This window comes from Notolepis coatsorum, assembly GCF_963971535.1.
Source record: "Notolepis coatsorum genome assembly, chromosome: 4".
Lineage (NCBI taxonomy): Eukaryota > Metazoa > Chordata > Actinopteri > Aulopiformes > Paralepididae > Notolepis > Notolepis coatsorum.
Genome location: NC_140168.1, coordinates 31,006,792 through 31,025,203, shown reverse-complemented (window position 1 = coordinate 31,025,203; position 18,412 = coordinate 31,006,792). Strand labels below are relative to the sequence as shown.

Sequence of the window (18,412 nt, the reverse complement as noted above, 5' to 3'; positions counted from 1 at the left end):
GAGGCTGCCGCCAGGTCGTTTCAAGGACTTTGTGTAAAAAAAGAAAAAAAAGTGTGTTCTGCTTGAAATGGAAAATGTTATTGGGAATGTGCTATGTGTTGATGTGTCTCTCGGGGCGAGAGCTCAGAAGGGGGGGGATAGTGTAATGATCTGGGGTCTTGTGTGTCACTGTACCCGGGGGTGTGTTTCCCCCCGGGAGAGATAGGAGGTGGCACCGGAAGTTACGTTGTGTTCGTGAAGGAGGAAGCTGTGTGTGTTCCTAACGAGTGAGGTATTGACCTGTATGTTACTCATTAGGGATGGGAATTGATAGGATTTTATCGATACGATTCCATTATCGATTCTGCTTATCGATTCGATTCTTTATCGATTCTCTTATCGATACCTGATCAATTTATAATTTAAATAAATAAATTGGAAATGCAACAGAACTAAGCTGGTTAGAATAACAACATGCAACTTGACATTTCTGATTGTCATTTATTGTTGAGCCCCCATGTCAGGGGCGACAGTGGCTCGGGAGGTAGAGCAGTCGTCTGGCAATCCGGAGGTTCCCGGTTCGATTCCCGCTCCTCCCGGGCAGCGTGTCGATGTGTCCTTGAGCAAGACACTTAACCCCTAACTGCTCCCGATGAGCAGGTTGGCACCTTGCATGGTTGCCTGCGCCGTCGTTGTGTGAATGTGTGAGTGATTGGGTAAAATGTAAGGAACAAATTGTAAAGCGCTTTGGATAAAAGCGCTATATAAAAAAGCAGCCATTTACCATGTCAGAAAAATACAAAAACTGTAAAAAATAAAACATTAACTATAGCCTACACTTAAATAAAATAATGTATTTGAGATTCTCTTAAAATTTATTTATTTTTTTATTCTTAAACTAATTTAATCTATTGAATAACAGTCGTTATTCCTCTGACTTCTGTCTCACACACACACACACACACACACACACACACACAGACACACAGAGCTCCCTCCCCGGGCCCCTGTCCTGTAGGTATTGGCTTGTGTTGCTACACGGACACATTTGTATGTTGCACCATGGTACTTCCTGTCTGACGGACTTAGTAAATAAACAATCCGGCTCTTATTATATGTGAACTAAAGAGTACAATGTTTACAGAACAGTCCCCACCCGCTGTTTTATTGTATTTGTACCTGTACTATCCGCTGTCAGCTGTTTATCTCTCTTTGTGAGCTTGATTAAATAGCGTTAGCTCACGTTAGCTAGCGATAGCTCCGCGGCTAATTTTAGCTCACCCTAAACTAAATCAATGAAAGCATTCAAGTAGTTTTCACTGCACATAGAAGTAGCCAAACAGCGGGAGCATTTCGGGAGCATATGACCAAAAGCCAGGCAATTTCGAGCCCTTAAGGAATCAAATAGAGTCTGCCATGGCTACATGCTAACGCGCGCAACTGTAGGAAAAACCTGGCAGCGTTAAGGGAATCGAAAGTCACAGGAGCCACACGGTTCCAGGCATCGGCCAATTAGGAACCGGTTCCCAACGGGAACCGGTTTTCGATTCCCATCCCTATTACTCATTGAAGTGGAATTAAATAACCAAAAGAAACATAAACCTCTCCTCATTCTTCCTAACAATACGGGTACGACAGAACGCTACAATACCATTCTGAATTATGTTTTTGTGCTTTGTTTTTCTAGAGGGGGCTTTTGAAATGTAAATAGACCTAAAATGCTGATAATAAATCATATTCAGCCTATGGATTGACTTAAATAATGCACGTCATAGCTATACGGCGCTTGTGAGTCGCGACACACACTATGTGATTATTTTAATAACGGAGCATTGCAAATGTGAATCCCACAGGGATATTTTTAATGAATGAAATGGGTGTTTGGCTCTGATTCGTTTCATATTCTCCGCTGTGGATGTATTTTCTTAACCGGAGCGCCCGGATTGTGTTTCATTCAAGCATAAATTGAAGCATCTTTACGAGTGGATTGTGGATGTGAATTATGAGGAATCTGAATCTGTGGATTGTTGAATTGTATCACTGTCACTCACATGTTATTGTGATATTGTAACTGGGATTAAAATGTCTGAGGAGATGCGCTGTTTGACGGACTTGATGAGGTGGACATGACTTGAGAAAAGTGAATGAGCAATTGCAAGCCCTTGACGTTTTGATGAATGTGCATTTATCTGTTCAAGCACTGTTATCTGATGATGAACAAGAGGGTGATGAACATGACTGGTATAAACCAAAGGTTAATCAATTCAATGCATGTATGGATGATGTCCGAAACAGATTAAAACCTGATTAATAGTGAAACTGCTAATAGCCTCCAAGCTTCTCTGACACCGTTATTTCAGGGGTCGCGCCTTGAAAACTTTGGGAACCATTTATTTATACAGTACATGATACCTAAGCACATACAGTACAGATATCCTCATAAGTATCTATTAATTCGTATCAATTAGATACTCTTTGGGCTTGTTTTTATCTACTTATTCTGAAAGAGTTGAACAAATTATTTTCGCTAGCAAGATCTCATTCGATAGTTTTTTCTTCAATATCTTTTCTTAGAACACGGGACGTTCGTATGGATAATTGTCCGTGTTATGAATGCCGGGAGTGTATGGTTGTTGGTAACCCGTTCCAGTTCGACTGATTGTGTGTGCGTATTGGCTTCGGTGATTCGCTACAGGGGTTTCAATTTTTTCAAGTTCAAGTTTCAAGTTTCTTTATTAGTTGACATGCAAAGATACAGAATACCTTCACATGGAATGCTTTTTTCTGTTATGCTCCTATGAGGATCATAGGACGCTTGGATCATACACATACAGCTCATTACAGTAATATTCCACAATTATTACATTTTAGATAGTAATAATGGTACAGAGCCTTGAGACAAACATATGCATATTCACCACCGCAAACAGACTGGCAGCCGTCATAGGCAGCGCCATTTACGGAAGGAGGGGGGAGTGGGTTGGGGTTGTTACAGGGCTGTAGGGGGGGGGGGGGGGGAGTGGGAGGGGGGGGGGAGGTGGGGGGGAGTGCACAAGCCAAGTCCTGGGTGGGGGAGGTCTCCCTCACACGAGGCAGCCGACAGTGCAGCGCCAATGCAGAGGAAGGGGGGGGGGGGGGGGTGGGACTAGGGATTGGGGGTGTGGGAAGCCGCTCGCCACTCTTATCTCCCAGAGGGCCTTCGACTCCAGAGCTCTCGGTTCGACCTTGGTCCAGGAATTTGTTTTGACTGACTGACTGGCACAATTTATCCCAGCCACGTCCCTTTAAATTTGATTTGAATAGAGTGGAATATAACTCTATTGATTTGAGTGGAGTGAGTTTTAACAACTCCGTCCAAATGACTGAATGCATTATTAGTCCAAGTGTCCAAGTGTCTTATCAGTTCATTTTGGTAGATCCTGTGCGCGGTAAACAGATCCAAAATCTTCTTATTGCAGTCCAAAAGCTTCGATAATCCAAAAATGACCACGTCTTCAAGTTGGTAACCCGATTATGATGTCCCAATAGGCAGAGAGGGTTAGCCTTATTCTGCTTCTTGAAGAAAATATGCAATCCACTGATTAGATCCATTTAGAGTTGATTTGAGTATAGTCCGGCCACCGGCACGAAGCAGGGCATAGCAGCGTCGGGCTCCATGGAGCAGTAGAGGCGGCGGTAGGAACGGCCTTGAAGGCCTTGGGAGAGAGGAAAGAAATGCGACTTGTCTCTGCAAGAGGTGGGAGGTAACGGCTTCAGCTGGGTTTTGATTATCAGTTAATCAATGCAGATTAAATTTTGTGCGTCTGTATGTGTAGGCTACTGTCGTGAGTTTGTGAGTCACGTTGGTCTCATTTCAGCCTCCGTTATACGTTATTTGTTCCGTATGTTGTTTCATATCTGTGTGTCTCGTATGTGCACGCTGTTGTGACGTACGTGGGTTGGTCATTATCATTATTACTGTATTTGTGACACCATGTGAACATCAGGTTAGTATAGGTTATGTTTTGTATGTAATATGGGTTATGCTTGGTATGTGTGTGTGTCATGGTACTAATGCCTGTCCATTTCTTTCTTTGTCAGGTGCCGCCCGTCCCTACACTGAAGAGTGCTGATTGCCTGATGAGTGGCAGCTGACGGCAATCACCTCGAGGGGCGGGTGGATAAAACCTGACAAGCACACACACATCCTGGCGCCTCATTGTGTCACTTGCCAGTGACCACTGTGTTGGAGGTTGCCTGTGTTTTCCACTTTGTGTGTGGATTAGCCATTGTGTTGGTATATATATATTGTGGGCCTCTGTGCCTTTTTCCCCACTGTTAAAGTGAGTATTCTATTGTTGGCCTCTGTGCTTATTGCCACTGTGTGGAGTAATACTTCTGTCTTCTTTACCATTTTGCGTGGCATGTTGGCCTTTGTATTTTCCACTATGTGTGGACTATTAATTATGTGCGGCCCGTCTTAGACATCTTACCACTCTGTGTGGAATTATATATATATACCTTTGGCTGGTGTCCTGTGACACTGCCAGCACTTGTGTTTGTTTTATTATAATTATCTTGTTTGTTCTCCCCTTACCTTTTTCCCTGTTTGTCTATTTGTTGTGGGTTTAATTCCTTTCCTTCTATTTATATAATAAATATCATTTACCTTTGGAAAACGCTTTGTATTGTTTCTTGCCTGCTGGGACCTGTGCTTAAAGCACTCACTGGACGGGCTGGTTTCACGTACAGCCCACTCCAGCTATATTTTATATGGTCATCAGACCTTTGTACATGACACTGTGCACAGTGTGCAGTTTGTTTATGTTGGTAACACGTGTCGCTAAGGAATTTAGGTTTGAGGTTGAAGAAAGTGCACGTTTAGGTTGAAAGAACGGCCCTAATGTCAAATCGTTTCAATATAAGCGTCTTGAGATTCTTAAGATACCACAGTTATGTTGCGGAGGATGTAACTTAACGTGTGCTTGCTTATGTAGAAACAATGCAAGATAACAAGACCTTTTCATTCCAACATCTTGCAACTATGGTTTTTTTTTTATCCACTTTTTCTCCCATTTTTCTATTTTCTTCCCATCCCAATTTTCATATCATCCAATTCAACCCTCCCCTGTCTTCGAACGTTGTTTCTTGCCTCCCACAAGCCGGCTGCAATGTGGACTAAGTCATACATAGCACGAGTCCCCTCCAATACTCGAGGTAACAGCCGTCGCATCTTTTCACCTGCACGGCTCGATCTTTCAGCATCGGGGGTCTGGGCTTTGGAGGGGCCACGCCCCCGTCGCTTCTTGATTCCACTGCGCAGGCGCACCAACCGACCTGTAGGAGTCGCTGTCCACAACGCCCGATCCCCACCCTTCAGTTTCCCTCCCCGTAATACGGCCAATGTGTATTACTGTGGACGACCAGCTAAACTGAAAGCAATGTGGAGAGCGGGGCTCGAACAGGATGCCTAGTCTCCAGCATTCGTTGCGAGCGCCTTGCCCACTGCGCCACGTAGCCGCCCCATCTTGCAACTATGGTTATGATTAAGATATCAAGTATTTACTCCCGGAAAATCTTTATGTATGGTGATAACGAGTATATTGTTAACTTAGCTAGGGTGACCAAACGTCCACTTTTGCCCGGACATGTCCTCTTTTCACGCCCTGTCCAGGGTGTCTGGGGGGGGTTTATAAATTCATGAAAATGTCCGGGTTTTTAAGTTTCACTGCATTTTGCGAGCGTCTGAAGGCTCGGGCTGCATTTCTCGCCGAACATATAAATTAACGAATTAAAGAGCTATTTGTTGCCGTTCTAATGCCATCTCACTCGACAAAATCCGTTCATCAGTTCTCGAGTTACATGCCGATATGTCAGGGGAGGCGAGCATCTTTTTATGCCAGATTATCACCCCGGACTCCCGAGGCTCGAGAAGTCAATCATCCGCCGATTGCGAAAATTATTGGTCAGCGTTGTAATTTGTAGTCAACAATGAGTGTATAGCTTTCCAGTGATAGGCCTATCCCACGTTGGGGTGTGCGAATCAGGGATCTACTGTAGGTGAAAATTGACAAACAAAGACAGGATTAAGTGATACAAATTCCGAATAAATGTACTTGGATCAGGAAATGGAGAGATGGAGAGCTTTTTTCTTGGCACACGGTTTACCCAGATATCACTAGAAGACTCATTTCTGAACTGATTTTTATCAAATTTGGACCTGTACTGTACTACATAAGACTTCAGGCTATGGATTTGCTGTGTTTTCCAGCTTATACAAAAAAAAATATATATATATATATATATATTATTTTGGAATATTGCAACTACTACACAAAAACATGAGTACACAAGTTCAAGTTCAACTCAAGCTCAGACCTATCCACCCGTTTAGGGATTTATCATTGGGAAAATGTATTATCGGCTATTGTAATAATTCTGCCTCATGAACATTGGCAAGCTTTCCATTTTTGCACAAAATGTGTTCCCTTCTATCACTAACATTATTGTTTAAGCTTTTTTGTTTGAAATAAAATTCAACGTAATTATTTTACGATTAATTGTTAATTGTTTCATATTGAGCTATAGATTGTGGATGAATGCCAATGTTCATGCTTTATTTGTTTTAAACGAGATGATTTACAAATGTGTCCATTGGAAAATGTACAGTGCAATTTCAAGCGAGGTGGACCAGTCGGAAACAACAACGACATAACCACTACACCTCCCTAGCTATAAGCATAAAGTAAGATAAGCTTTGCAAAAAAAGTATGCAGTCCTCAAGTTCAAGTAATACAAATTGCCACTTTTCTGGGTGCATGTTAAGAAGTTAAAACAATAAGGCATCTTTGAGTAAACTCTGAGAAGAGATTCAAGATTCAAGAGGTTTATTCATCACATACATACACAAGACATATAGTGAAATGAAGGTGGCCATGCCCGCTTCGATTGTGCAAAGTATCATTAATTATCTCGAGGCTGGGGCCAGCATGTCCTCTTTTTTGGAAATCAAAATATGGTCACCCTAACTTAGCTAGCTATGAAGGTATGAAAATAATTATACCGCCCAAGCCTAGTGATGGCTGTACATTTTGTGTACCAGTATTGTATTGTAATGGGGACTCGACTCAGACTCGAGATTTAGTGACTCGACTACAACACTGGCTGAAACACTCAATGATACAAGGAAACACTGCCGATGATGTGTCTCGCGCCCGATTGTCCTGAGATTTGACCTAACCCAGGACAAGATACACCTCCCACATGCGTTTGAGAACCCCCACCTCTGCCACTCTCAACAACGAGGTGTGTCTCGTGTAAATGCTCACCACCTATTGGCACAAAAGACAGTTTAGCATCACGTCCTGTGAAACTGGACAATAAGACAATTGACATGGGGAGCGTGGTAATCCAGGGACATGCCCGCGTGCACTGGTAAGTGTCACATGACGCCGGTTCCCTTTTAAAATGATTAACACTGCGCACCATTATCGCTCGCGCACAACAGCACAAACGTCACACACGTGCAACATAAAACTGCCTCATCCTTATATACTGTATGGCCCTTGTAATCGAGGTGCCAGGTACAATCGAGGTGCCAAGTCTCTAATTGACTGAAACATCAGGTGACCATAAAATGACCACGACATCTGGGATCCTTGAAAAACAGCGGTTAATTTCAGACGTGTCCCGGGGCAGCTGGGGATGAGATTTATCGGCTCCTGAGGTAATAATTACTAACCAAAGGACCTCCCTCTGTAATACTGATGCTATCTTGAGCCCATTCATTGAGACTTCCAGAGACAAGGAGGGTGACATGAGATTGGATTTAGAATGGTGCTCAAGTCTGGGACTATACTGCTGAGGGAAGCCTGGGTCTGCTGGCTGGCTGCTGAGAGAGGAGGTATCATGAGGGGGCCTGGGACTATACGCTGCTGAGGGAGGAGGCCTCTTGAGGGGGCCTGGTTTGAATGATTGATTGATTGCAGAATGGGTACAATACAGTACGGCTCAATACACACAATTGTTAAGGGGATGCAGACCAGAGAAAGACTTTCGTCTTGTTTACATCAGGGTCCCCCATTTTCTATTCATCATAACATAATATGACATACACGACATACAGATAGACAGTACTGCTACATCTAGACATTTATGACATACCTGATCTACAAATACAGTACTGTTTGTGATACAAAAAGAGTCTAAGAAAGAGAGTATATACATTTTTACATTTACATTTACATTTAGTCATTTAGCTGACGCTTTTATCCAAAGCGACTTACAAGTTCTGTACGACAAGCCATCAGGAAGAGCACAACTCTATCAGCTGAGTAACAATGTTCATCAAAGTGTTGAGTGCTACAGTGTAGGTTAGTTTATTAGGACAAGTGCATGACAGTATGGTTAGTTAGGGTTAGATTTTTTTTTTTATTTTTTTTTAATTCAGATAATGGTTGAAGAAGTGAGTCTTTAGTCGACGGCGAAAGATTGGACGTGTTTCGGCTGTCCTAACTGGGGTGGGTAGTTCATTCCACCATTGTGGGGCAAGGACTGAGAATAGGCGACTTCTCTTTGATGACCCTCCCGGAGCTTGGATAGGAGTAGGTCTGAGGCGGCCAGAAGATGCAGAGCGTAGGGGTCTTGAGGGTGTGTAGTTAGAGACCATTGACCGGAGGTAGGCGGGAGCAGTTCCCTTTGCCGCACGGTATGCTAGGTCAAGGGCCTTGAAGCGGATTCGTGCAGCAATGGGGAGCCAGTGCAGGTCCCTAAGAAGTGGGGTGACATGGGCCGACTTCGGTAGGTTTGAGATCAGGCGGGCCGCTGCATTCTGAATGAGTTGAAGAGGCTTAGTGGCAGTGGCCGGGAGGCCAGCGAGCAGTGCGTTGCAGTAGTCGAGGCGGGAGATGACTGTTGATTGGACGAGGAGTTGGGTGGCTTCTTTTGTCAGGAAGGGGCGGATCCTTCTGACGTTGCTCAGGAGGAATCGGCAGGTTCTGGTTGTCGCTGCGATGTGAGCAGAGAAGTTCAACTGGTCGTCGAGGACAACACCAAGGTTCTTGGCGGTCGGGGACGCGGTCACAGCTGCATTCTCGACTGTGATGGAAAGGTCGGTCAGGGGGGAGGATTTGGCCGGCAGGTGGAGCAATTCTGTTTTGCTTAGGTTCAGTTTGAGGTGGTTGGTCGTCATCCAGGCGGAGATGTCGGACAGACAGGCCGAGATCCGCTCAGAGACGTGGATATCTGAGGGAGGGAAGGAGAGGAAGAGTTGAGTATCGTCGGCATAACAGTGGTAGGAGAAGCCATGAGACGTGATAATGTTACCCAGTGATTTAGTGTAGAGGGAGAAGAGAAGGGGTCCTAAAACCGAGCCCTGGGGGACACCCGTCCGCAGGGGGCGGGTGGCCGACAGGGTCCCTCTCCATGACACTTGGTAGGAGCGGTCATTGAGGTATGATGACAACCATGTCAGCGCAGAGCCAGCCACTCCCATTCCTGCGAGGGCCGCGAGGAGGATCTGGTGGTTGACTGTGTCGAAGGCTGCAGATAGATCTAGGAGAATCAGGACAGAGGAGAGGCCTTTCGCTTTTGCTAAGTGAAGTGCCTCTGTGACCGCAATGAGGGCTGTCTCTGTGGCCCCTTAATCAAGTCAGCTGGTCAAGTCAGCAATCAAGTCTCAGTTTAAAGATATTACTAAATTACTTAAAATGTCTTAATCAAGTCAGCTGGTCAAGTCAGCAATCAAGTCTCAGTTTAAAGATATTACTAAATTACTTAAAATGTCTTACCCTGATGCAGTGTAAGTCTCTCAGTGAATGAGCTGTCCTTCCACAACAGAATGTAGTACAGAGTGATTCCAGGAGAGGCTGAGGTTCTGCTTTTAAGCAGTGACAGGGCTCTGAGATCACACTCAGTACACAAGTGCTGTCTTTAAGCAGGAAGCAGCTTTTAATGGGTCACTTTAAGGAAACAAAATGGCCGCTTTAAACACGCCCCTTAATCAAGTCAGCTGGTCAAGTCAGCAATCAAGTCTCAGTTTAAAGATATTACTAAATTACTTAAAATGTCTTACCCTGATGCAGTGTAAGTCTCTCAGTGAATGAGCTGTCCTTCCACAACAGAATGTAGTACAGAGGGGGAAGAAACTGTGGCCTGGGACTATACGCTGCTGAGAGAGGGGGCCTCATGAGGGGGCCTGGGACTATACGCTGCTGAGGGAGCAGGCCTCATGAGGGGGCCTGGGACTATACGCTGCTGAGAGAGCAGGCCTCATGAGGGGGCCTGGGACTATACGCTGCTGAGGGAGCAGGCCTCATGAGGGGGCCTGGGACTATACGCTGCTGAGAGAGCAGGCCTCATGAGGGGGCCTGGGACTATACGCTGCTGAGGGAGCAGGCCTCATGAGGGGGCCTGGGACTATACGCTGCTGAGGGAGCAGGCCTCATGAGGGGGCCTGGGACTATACGCTGCTGAGAGAGCAGGCCTCATGAGGGGGCCTGGGACTATACGCTGCTGAGGGAGCAGGCCTCATGAGGGGGCCTGGGACTATACGCTGCTGAGAGAGCAGGCCTCATGAGGGGGCCTGGGACTATACGCTGCTGAGGGAGGAGGCCTCATGAGGGGGCCTGGGACTATACGCTGCTGAGAGAGGAGGCCTCATGAGGGGGCCTGGGACTATACGCTGCTGAGGGAGGAGGCCTCATGAGGGGGCCTGGGACTATACGCTGCTGAGGGAGGAGGCCTCATGAGGGGGCCTGGGACTATACGCTGCTGAGGGAGGAGGCCTCATGAGGGGGCCTGGGACTATACGCTGCTGAGGGAGGAGGCCTCATGAGGGGGCCTGGGACTATACGTTGCTGAGGGAGGAGGCCTCATGAGGGGGCCTGGGACTATACGCTGCTGAGGGAGGAGGCCTCATGAGGGGGCCTGGGACTATACACTGCTGAGGGAGGAGGCCTCATGAGGGGGCCTGGGACTATACGCTGCTGAGGGAGGAGGCCTCATGAGGGGGCCTGGGACTATACGCTGCTGAGGGAGGAGGCCTCATGAGGGGGCCTGGGTCTGCTGGCTGGCTGCTGAGAGAGGAGGTCTCATGAGGGGCCTGGGACTATACAGGCCCCTGTATATACATTCTCACTGGTCACCAAGGACATTAGCGTGTCAGGTCATTTCTACAGACACTGAGAGGAATGACTGGGGCTGGATTCGGGTCAATGCCGAGATCCTTCTAGATATCACCAGTAGACAGAAACAGATTCAACCCTAACTCTTTTTAAAGTACAGCAAATACACTTAAAGGGGGATGCCACCAATCTTAGGAAGTCACATTTTGTCCTGTGCCTCAGGACAGTTCAGTCAGTATTTGTGAACATGCACCATTCTCTCCTAAAGCTGTAAATCAGAGAACCATCCAATCGGCGGTGTAAACTGGGATGTCCAGTAAAATCGGGGGTTGCTCCATGGACAATAAATGGGGCTTAGACTTTATGAGCTGATAAAATGTTTGTGTGAGCTCTATACAAATTAGGTTTTAATCCGAGTTCACACCTTCTAGCTATGCTATAAATATAATAAATATAAACCTAACCTGGCTGGTCATGGGGGTGTAAGAGCTCACATAAACATCATGACCTCGTAAAGTCACAGCCCCATTGATTAACTATGGAGTAGCCCCAGATTTTTACATCCCAGTTACATCACCAATAGGAGGGTTCTCTCTTTGGTGTCTAGCTTTATGAGGGAATGCTGCTTGATCATAAAGACTAAATGAAATGGCCAGGGGCGCAGGAAGAACGGTGGTGTAGTGGTTAACACTGTCGCCTCATAGCAAGAAGGTCCAGGGTTCGATTCCCGCTTGGGGACCAGGTTTCCATGATGCCAGGTACTCAGTTGGGGTATCTCCCAGGCCTTTCTGTGTGGAGTTTGCATGTTCTCCCCGTGCTCGCAAGGGTTTCCCCCCCGATAAGATAAACCCAATGGAAAAACATGCACAACAGATCGCTAACGCTGTGGCGTCCTTGACGAAGACGGACAGGAGCACTTGGATTGGTCCCCGGGGTGCGGCTCACGTTGACGCCCTATCTGCTCCCGGCTGCCCATGGGGGGAAGGACAACGGGATGGGAAAAAGTGCAGAGAGACATTTCATCGGCGACTCAGTGCATGTGTGTGTGTGTTCCTGTGGGTCGCCCATCTCGCGTGTGTGTGTTAAACTGCATGACAAATAAAGACTTCTAGTCTAACCAACATATGGGGATTCTTAAAATGGGTGGCATTTCCCTTTATTTTACTGCTGTGAAGCACTTTGGGCTGCAATTCTTGTCTGAAAGGGGCTATACAAATATAGTTTATTATTATTATTATTATTATTATTATTATTATTATTATTATTATTATTATTATTATTATTATTATTATTATTATTATTATTATTATTATTATTATTATTATTATTATTATTATTATTATTATTATTATTATTATTATTATTATTATTATTATTATTATTATTATTATTATTATTATTATTATTATTATTATTATTATTATTATTATTATTATTATTATTATTATTATTATTATTATTATTATTATTATTATTATTATTATTATTATTATTATTATTATTATTATTATTATTATTATTATTATTAATGAAAACATTACTATATTGGGCTCTGTTTACATTTGGACCACTGAGTTCAGTGAGTTAGGTAGCTATGGTAACAGACATATAAACAGAGAGACAGAGAGGCAGGCAGACACACATATGGACAGACAGACACACATACATGTATGGACAGACTGACAGACAGACAAACAGAAATATGGACAGACAGAGAGAGATACAGACAGAGATAATAATAATAATAATAATAATAAATCAAATTTATATAGCGCCTTTCATAGAACCCAAGGTCGCTTTACAATCAGGACAAAAAATAGGGCAAGGAAAGTAGGGGGGGAGGGGGAAGAGGGGATGAGGGAAAGTAGGGGATAATGGACCTAATTTAATCTAAAACTAACTGATGGGGAAAGCCTTGGTGAAGAGGTGTGTTTTTAGAGCGGATTTGAAGGTGTCCAGGGTTGGGGCGTTGCGGATTTCGGGGGGGAGAGAGTTCCAGAGGGTAGGGGACGCCACGCTGAAGGCTCTGTCCCCAAAAGTCCGTAACCTGGTGCGAGGGATGGAGAGGAGACCTAGATCAGAGGATCGTAGGTTCCGGGATGGAGTGTACTGGTGGAGGAGATCAGACAGGTACCGGGGGGCGAGGGCATGGAGGGATTTGTAGGTGAGGAGCAGGAGTTTGAAGGTGATGCGGAACCTGACTGGAAGCCAGTGGAGATGGATGAGGGTGGGGGTGATGTGCTGCCAGGGCTTGGTGTGAGTGAGAACCCTGGCAGCTGAGTTCTGGACATACTGGAGCCTGTCCAGGGCTTTGCTGGGTACCCCGAACAGGACTCCATTACAATAGTCCAACCGGGAGGTGACAAATGAGTGGATCAGGGTCTCCGCCACAGAGTCTGAGAGTGAGGGTCGGAGACGGGAGATGTTCCTGAGGTGGTAGAAGGCAGACTTGGTGACAGATTTGATGTGGGAGTGAAATGAAAGTGTGGAGTCAAGGGTGACGCCCAGGTTACGGACTTCGAGAGAGATAGAGACAGACAGATAGACAGACAGCCATATGACAGAAATATGGACAGACAGATATACAGACATGTGACAGAGATACAGAGATACAGACAAAGATAGAGACGGACAGAGAGATAGACAGACAGACAGACAGACAGACAGACAGACAGACAGACAGACAGACAGACAGACAGACAGACAGACAGACAGACAGACAGACAGACAGACAGACAGACAGACAGACAGACAGACAGACAGACAGACAGACAGAACAAGGAGAGGCTATACCTAGTAGAGAAGGGGTCAGTGCTGACGTGTGTTGCATGACACCCATGGCCATGTCCAACAGATGGTAATGGTGTTGAGCTGATTAATACCCGGTTAGGAGGAGAGCAGTAATGACTGGGAGATTTAATTATGGCTCATTGGCTACTAATGAATACTCCTCTGAACACACACACACACACACACACACACACACACACACACACACACACACACACACACACACCAGCCACACACATATCCAGTACAGGCACGCGCACACACACACACACACACACACACACACACACACACACACACACACACACACACACACACACACACACACACACACACACACACACACACACACACACACACACACACACACACACACACACACACACACACACACACACACACACACACACACACACGCACAAAACAGAACATCATTTTTATCAGAGTCGAGGCAAACAAGACACACACACACACACACACACACACACACAAGAAGCACTCCAACAAACCTTGGGGACATCATAAGACTCTCCTGAACGCTCGTATACAGTATGTATTTGGTATTTCATATCTCTCTCTCTCTCTCTCTCCCCCCCCTCTCTCTCTCTCTCTCTCTCTCTCTCTCTCTCTCTCTCTCTCTCTCTCTCTCTCTCTCTCTCTCTCTCTCTCTCTCTCAGCTCTTGGCACAATACTGTTATGTGTCACTGAGGGGATGATAAAGTTGGAAGTGCTACACATCTCTCCTGATAAGATCTCTCGTGCGTTTGCAAAATGGGAGTTACACTGTTTGGATGTGGCATGTGTGCATGTGCATGTGTGTGCATCTGCATGTGTGTGTGTGTGTGTGCGTGGGGGGGGGGGGGGGGGGGGGGGGCACTAGCAATCACTGTGTTTCAATAGCCTGCTCTCTGTCCTGATAAGACTCCCACTGTGAATGTGTGTGTATATGCAGGGCTCTACAGTGCAACCATATTGCTCGCATATGCCCCTAAAAATATGTGCGTGCGAACATGCAAAATCAAGTACTCGCACGGCGTGCGAGTGGGGCCAGCGAGTGCAGAGTACAGCCTCTCATTCGTCCTTTTTTTTCTCCGCTGCGAGAATCGTTAAAAAACTACAAGTCCCACAGTTCACAGCCGCATAAACGTTCCAATCACAGTAGTTTCCTGTGGTCACGCGACTGGAAACCGAAAGTAATGATCAGCGGCTGCGTCACTGTCTGAGTCAAACAATAATACAGCCATGTCGAAGCCCATTCATTTTTATTTTGCGCGAAAGATACCGGAGAATGAGAAGTCAGGCGAGGCAGCTCATGTTACAGAGGTGATGGTTAACGTTAACGTTAACCAAGATACTGACGCTAGCCAGCATGCTAGCGAAGTTGGCCAAGCTAGCGAGGCTACACCCACTGTAGCACCCAATGTAGCCACTGTAGCTAGCGAAGCTACACCCACTGGAGCCGGAGGGAAGACATACAAATTTAACGTGAATTGGCTAAACATTTCCCCATGGCTAGAGTTCGAAAACAATGTCATGTTTTGTAAATATTGCAAAGTAGGATCGATGCATTGCGATGCATTGTTACACCCCTACAACTGGCCCACTGTGTATGTGTGTACAGCTAACTTGGCTAGCGTTATCAACCGCAGAGGTGGGCAATGGGTCCAGCTGTAGCGCCGGACGGCCAGAGTGCAAGCGGTGTGGCAATAGGGTCTAGCTGCATCGCCGGACGGCCAGAGTGCAACGGTGTGACGTCGTAATTGGCAGAATCGACTGTCAATCAATGGTCTAATCAATGGTCTACCTGACACGCAAACTACTGTACTGGAGGTGTACAGTATTTCAATAGGCAACCCTGAAAGGATTATTTTTCTAAAAGAGCAACACTAGCTCCCCCCTCTACTGATGGCCCTGGTTGTAAAGCCAGTGTCTCCTTTTTGTTCAATATCACTGCCTTTCTTATTAGGCCTAGTTGTTGGCTACAACTTTGCCATAGTAGGCATTAATCACTTAATTAATAGTTCAAATGTCTGTCCCATTCCCGTTTGCACACGCAGATGATACACACACACGCACACAGTGGGCCAGTGACTTTGGTGGTATGTGCTATTGCACAGATGTGTCCCGTTTGCACATGCACGCACAGTACAAATATACATTTATTTTTGAAAAAAATAAAAAAATCTGTTACTTGACATATTTTCACTGTGCTCCTAAATATTTTTGGGTGCTCCTAAATTTCTTTGTGTGCTCCTAAATTTTTTCATTTAGGAGCACCTGTGCCCCTAGTGAAAAAGGTTAGCGTAGAGCCCTGATATGTGTGTGTGTATATGTGTGTGTGTGTGTGTGTGTGTGTGTGTGTGTGTGTGTGTGTGTGTGTGTGTGTGTGTGTGTGTGTGTGTGTGTGTGTGTGCGCGCGCGCGCGCGTGTGTGTGCGTGCGTGCGTGTTCCCGTGTTTTGTTCCCGGTTTTGTGAGTGACCATGTGTTGCTGTTTTTGTGTGTAACTGTGAGCATTTAAATGCAGGTGTTTTCAAACCGTTTATGAGTGAGTGGGTGAGCGAGTAGGTGTGTGTGAGCGAGTAGGTGTGTTGTGTGTGTGTGTGTGTATATGAAGGTGTCTGTGTGTGCATCTAATAGAGCCTGTGTGTATCATGTCTGTCTATGTGGGTGTCTCTTAAGTAAACTTCTACATGCAGTATTGTGTGGGCTGACACTCACCAGGGCCCATGGACGCCAGTTTCTCGGACTCCTTGGGCGTCCTGAAGAGGATGGGGTCACTGGGAGGGCCGCTGCCCCCCATACTGATACTCTGAACGTGGACTATGTACTCTGTGTCCTCGTCCAGATCCCACAGCACACAGGAGCGCGTGGTCGTGTTCACTTCCTGGATGAACCTCAGCATGCGCACATCCTTCTTCTGTAGCCAATCAAAGAGAAGGGGAGGAGTTCGGGTTAATATAGGGAGACAGTATAATTCCGATAAAGGAGTACCCCCATTGCCTGTGTCCTTTAAAAAAGAAAAAAAGAAGAAAATAATATAAACAAGGATAGATAGTCATAGATGTGAATCATTCTCATATAGATTGAAGTCATACATGGCCTAGGGGCGAGCGAGAGGCTCAGCCCTTTCTCTCTCTCTCTCCTCCAAATCACTAAATAGCCAATAGTGAAACACGGTTCAGAATGTCAGTAACCTACGTAAATGCTTAGCTAACGTAGCTACAGTTTAAACATGGCTCAGAATGGCAGTAACGAGCTGTGTCTCGGCGCTGTCCGTGGAGCTGAACCAGACGGCGAAGAGGCGATTCTCTCATAAGAACAATCATTTACACAAAAACAAAGACTGAAACGACATGAAGCGATTAGCAGCATCGCTATGCTACACCTTGTGAGCTACTAAAAGTAAACAGGACTCACGGCGCTGTCTTGCAGTTGTACTAACGTTACTATGACAACCTAATGATCGCGGGACGCCACTAGGGGGCAGAGCGGCTAAGTGTGAGTGACTGATGAACGAACGAGTGAGTTAGTTAGTGACATCGCCGGCCATAAAGGTGCTTCACATCTAAAACGCAGCTACTGTATACTAGGGATTAAGGAAAAAGTGCTTGGTTATTTCCATTGAGGTGAACAAAGGTTCAGGCACCCAACTCCAAAACACCAGAAAGAGGTGCAGACTCAGGGATATCTCAGAGAACAACTTAGTTGTCCGCGCCTCACAAACATATACTTCGAGGCTTTCTACTTGCACAGCGGCAGTCAAAACATTAAGGCATTTCTCAGCACTTAGCCTGCGTCAGTGTGTCCCTGTGTTTCCATTTGACAGACTGATGACTAAGTGCTGAAATGCATTTGTTTTTTGACTGACTGACTTGACTGACCCTGTTCACCAAATGTGCACCGACGTGTTTCAGGGGAGGGCGATTTGTTTACATGTGCAGACCCTGTAATTAGTTTACATTATAATTCTTAGAATCATTATATGTCATCATGAATCTAAACAAAATCATTTCAAGGCACCATTGCACTTTTATTTAAATTATTTTGTAAACTAAATTGTAAGTCACAGTTACTGTATACATACAGCTTTCCAGTAGCTCTCTTTCAGACAGTGTTCCAGGGACCCACTTTCAGGACAGTTTAGTCAAATAAAATAAAATAAAATAATTTTGTAAAGCCCGAAATCACAAGGTAATGTCCCCATGGGCTGTAGAAGTCTTCTTTAAACAAGTCAAGAAGAAACATCACAATAAATCAAGAACAAAATCCACCAACGAAGGTAAGGAAAAACTCACTAAAAACCTAGCAATAGGAAAAAAGCACCACAGGCGACGTGTAGGAGAGAAACCTTAGATTATATATAATTTTTTTCACATTTCTCTCCCAAAACTGTCTAGTGCAAATTTAAATAGTCTTGAAATTCAATATATCTTAGTGAGTGCGGACAATCAACTTTTTCCATTGAGGTTCATGTGCTTAACTCTTTGACTGCCACGCTGTTTTTCCATCTTTACTCCCTGGAGCCCGCTTTTTTGACCAT

General features: G+C 45.4%; 1 protein-coding gene across 1 annotated transcript in view; it reads right to left on the bottom strand.

Annotated features, from left to right (window-relative positions):
• fndc5b (fibronectin type III domain containing 5b) overlaps nucleotides 1-18,412 on the bottom strand; it is a gene marked incomplete at both ends in the record, with an annotated part of 47,746 nt that overhangs the window by 21,144 nt on the left and 8,190 nt on the right. Inside the window, one exon of the mRNA XM_084311896.1 lies at nucleotides 16,591-16,789. Within this exon, the coding sequence (XP_084168022.1) occupies nucleotides 16,591-16,789 (199 nt within the window). The remainder of the gene's footprint in view (nucleotides 1-16,590; nucleotides 16,790-18,412) is intronic.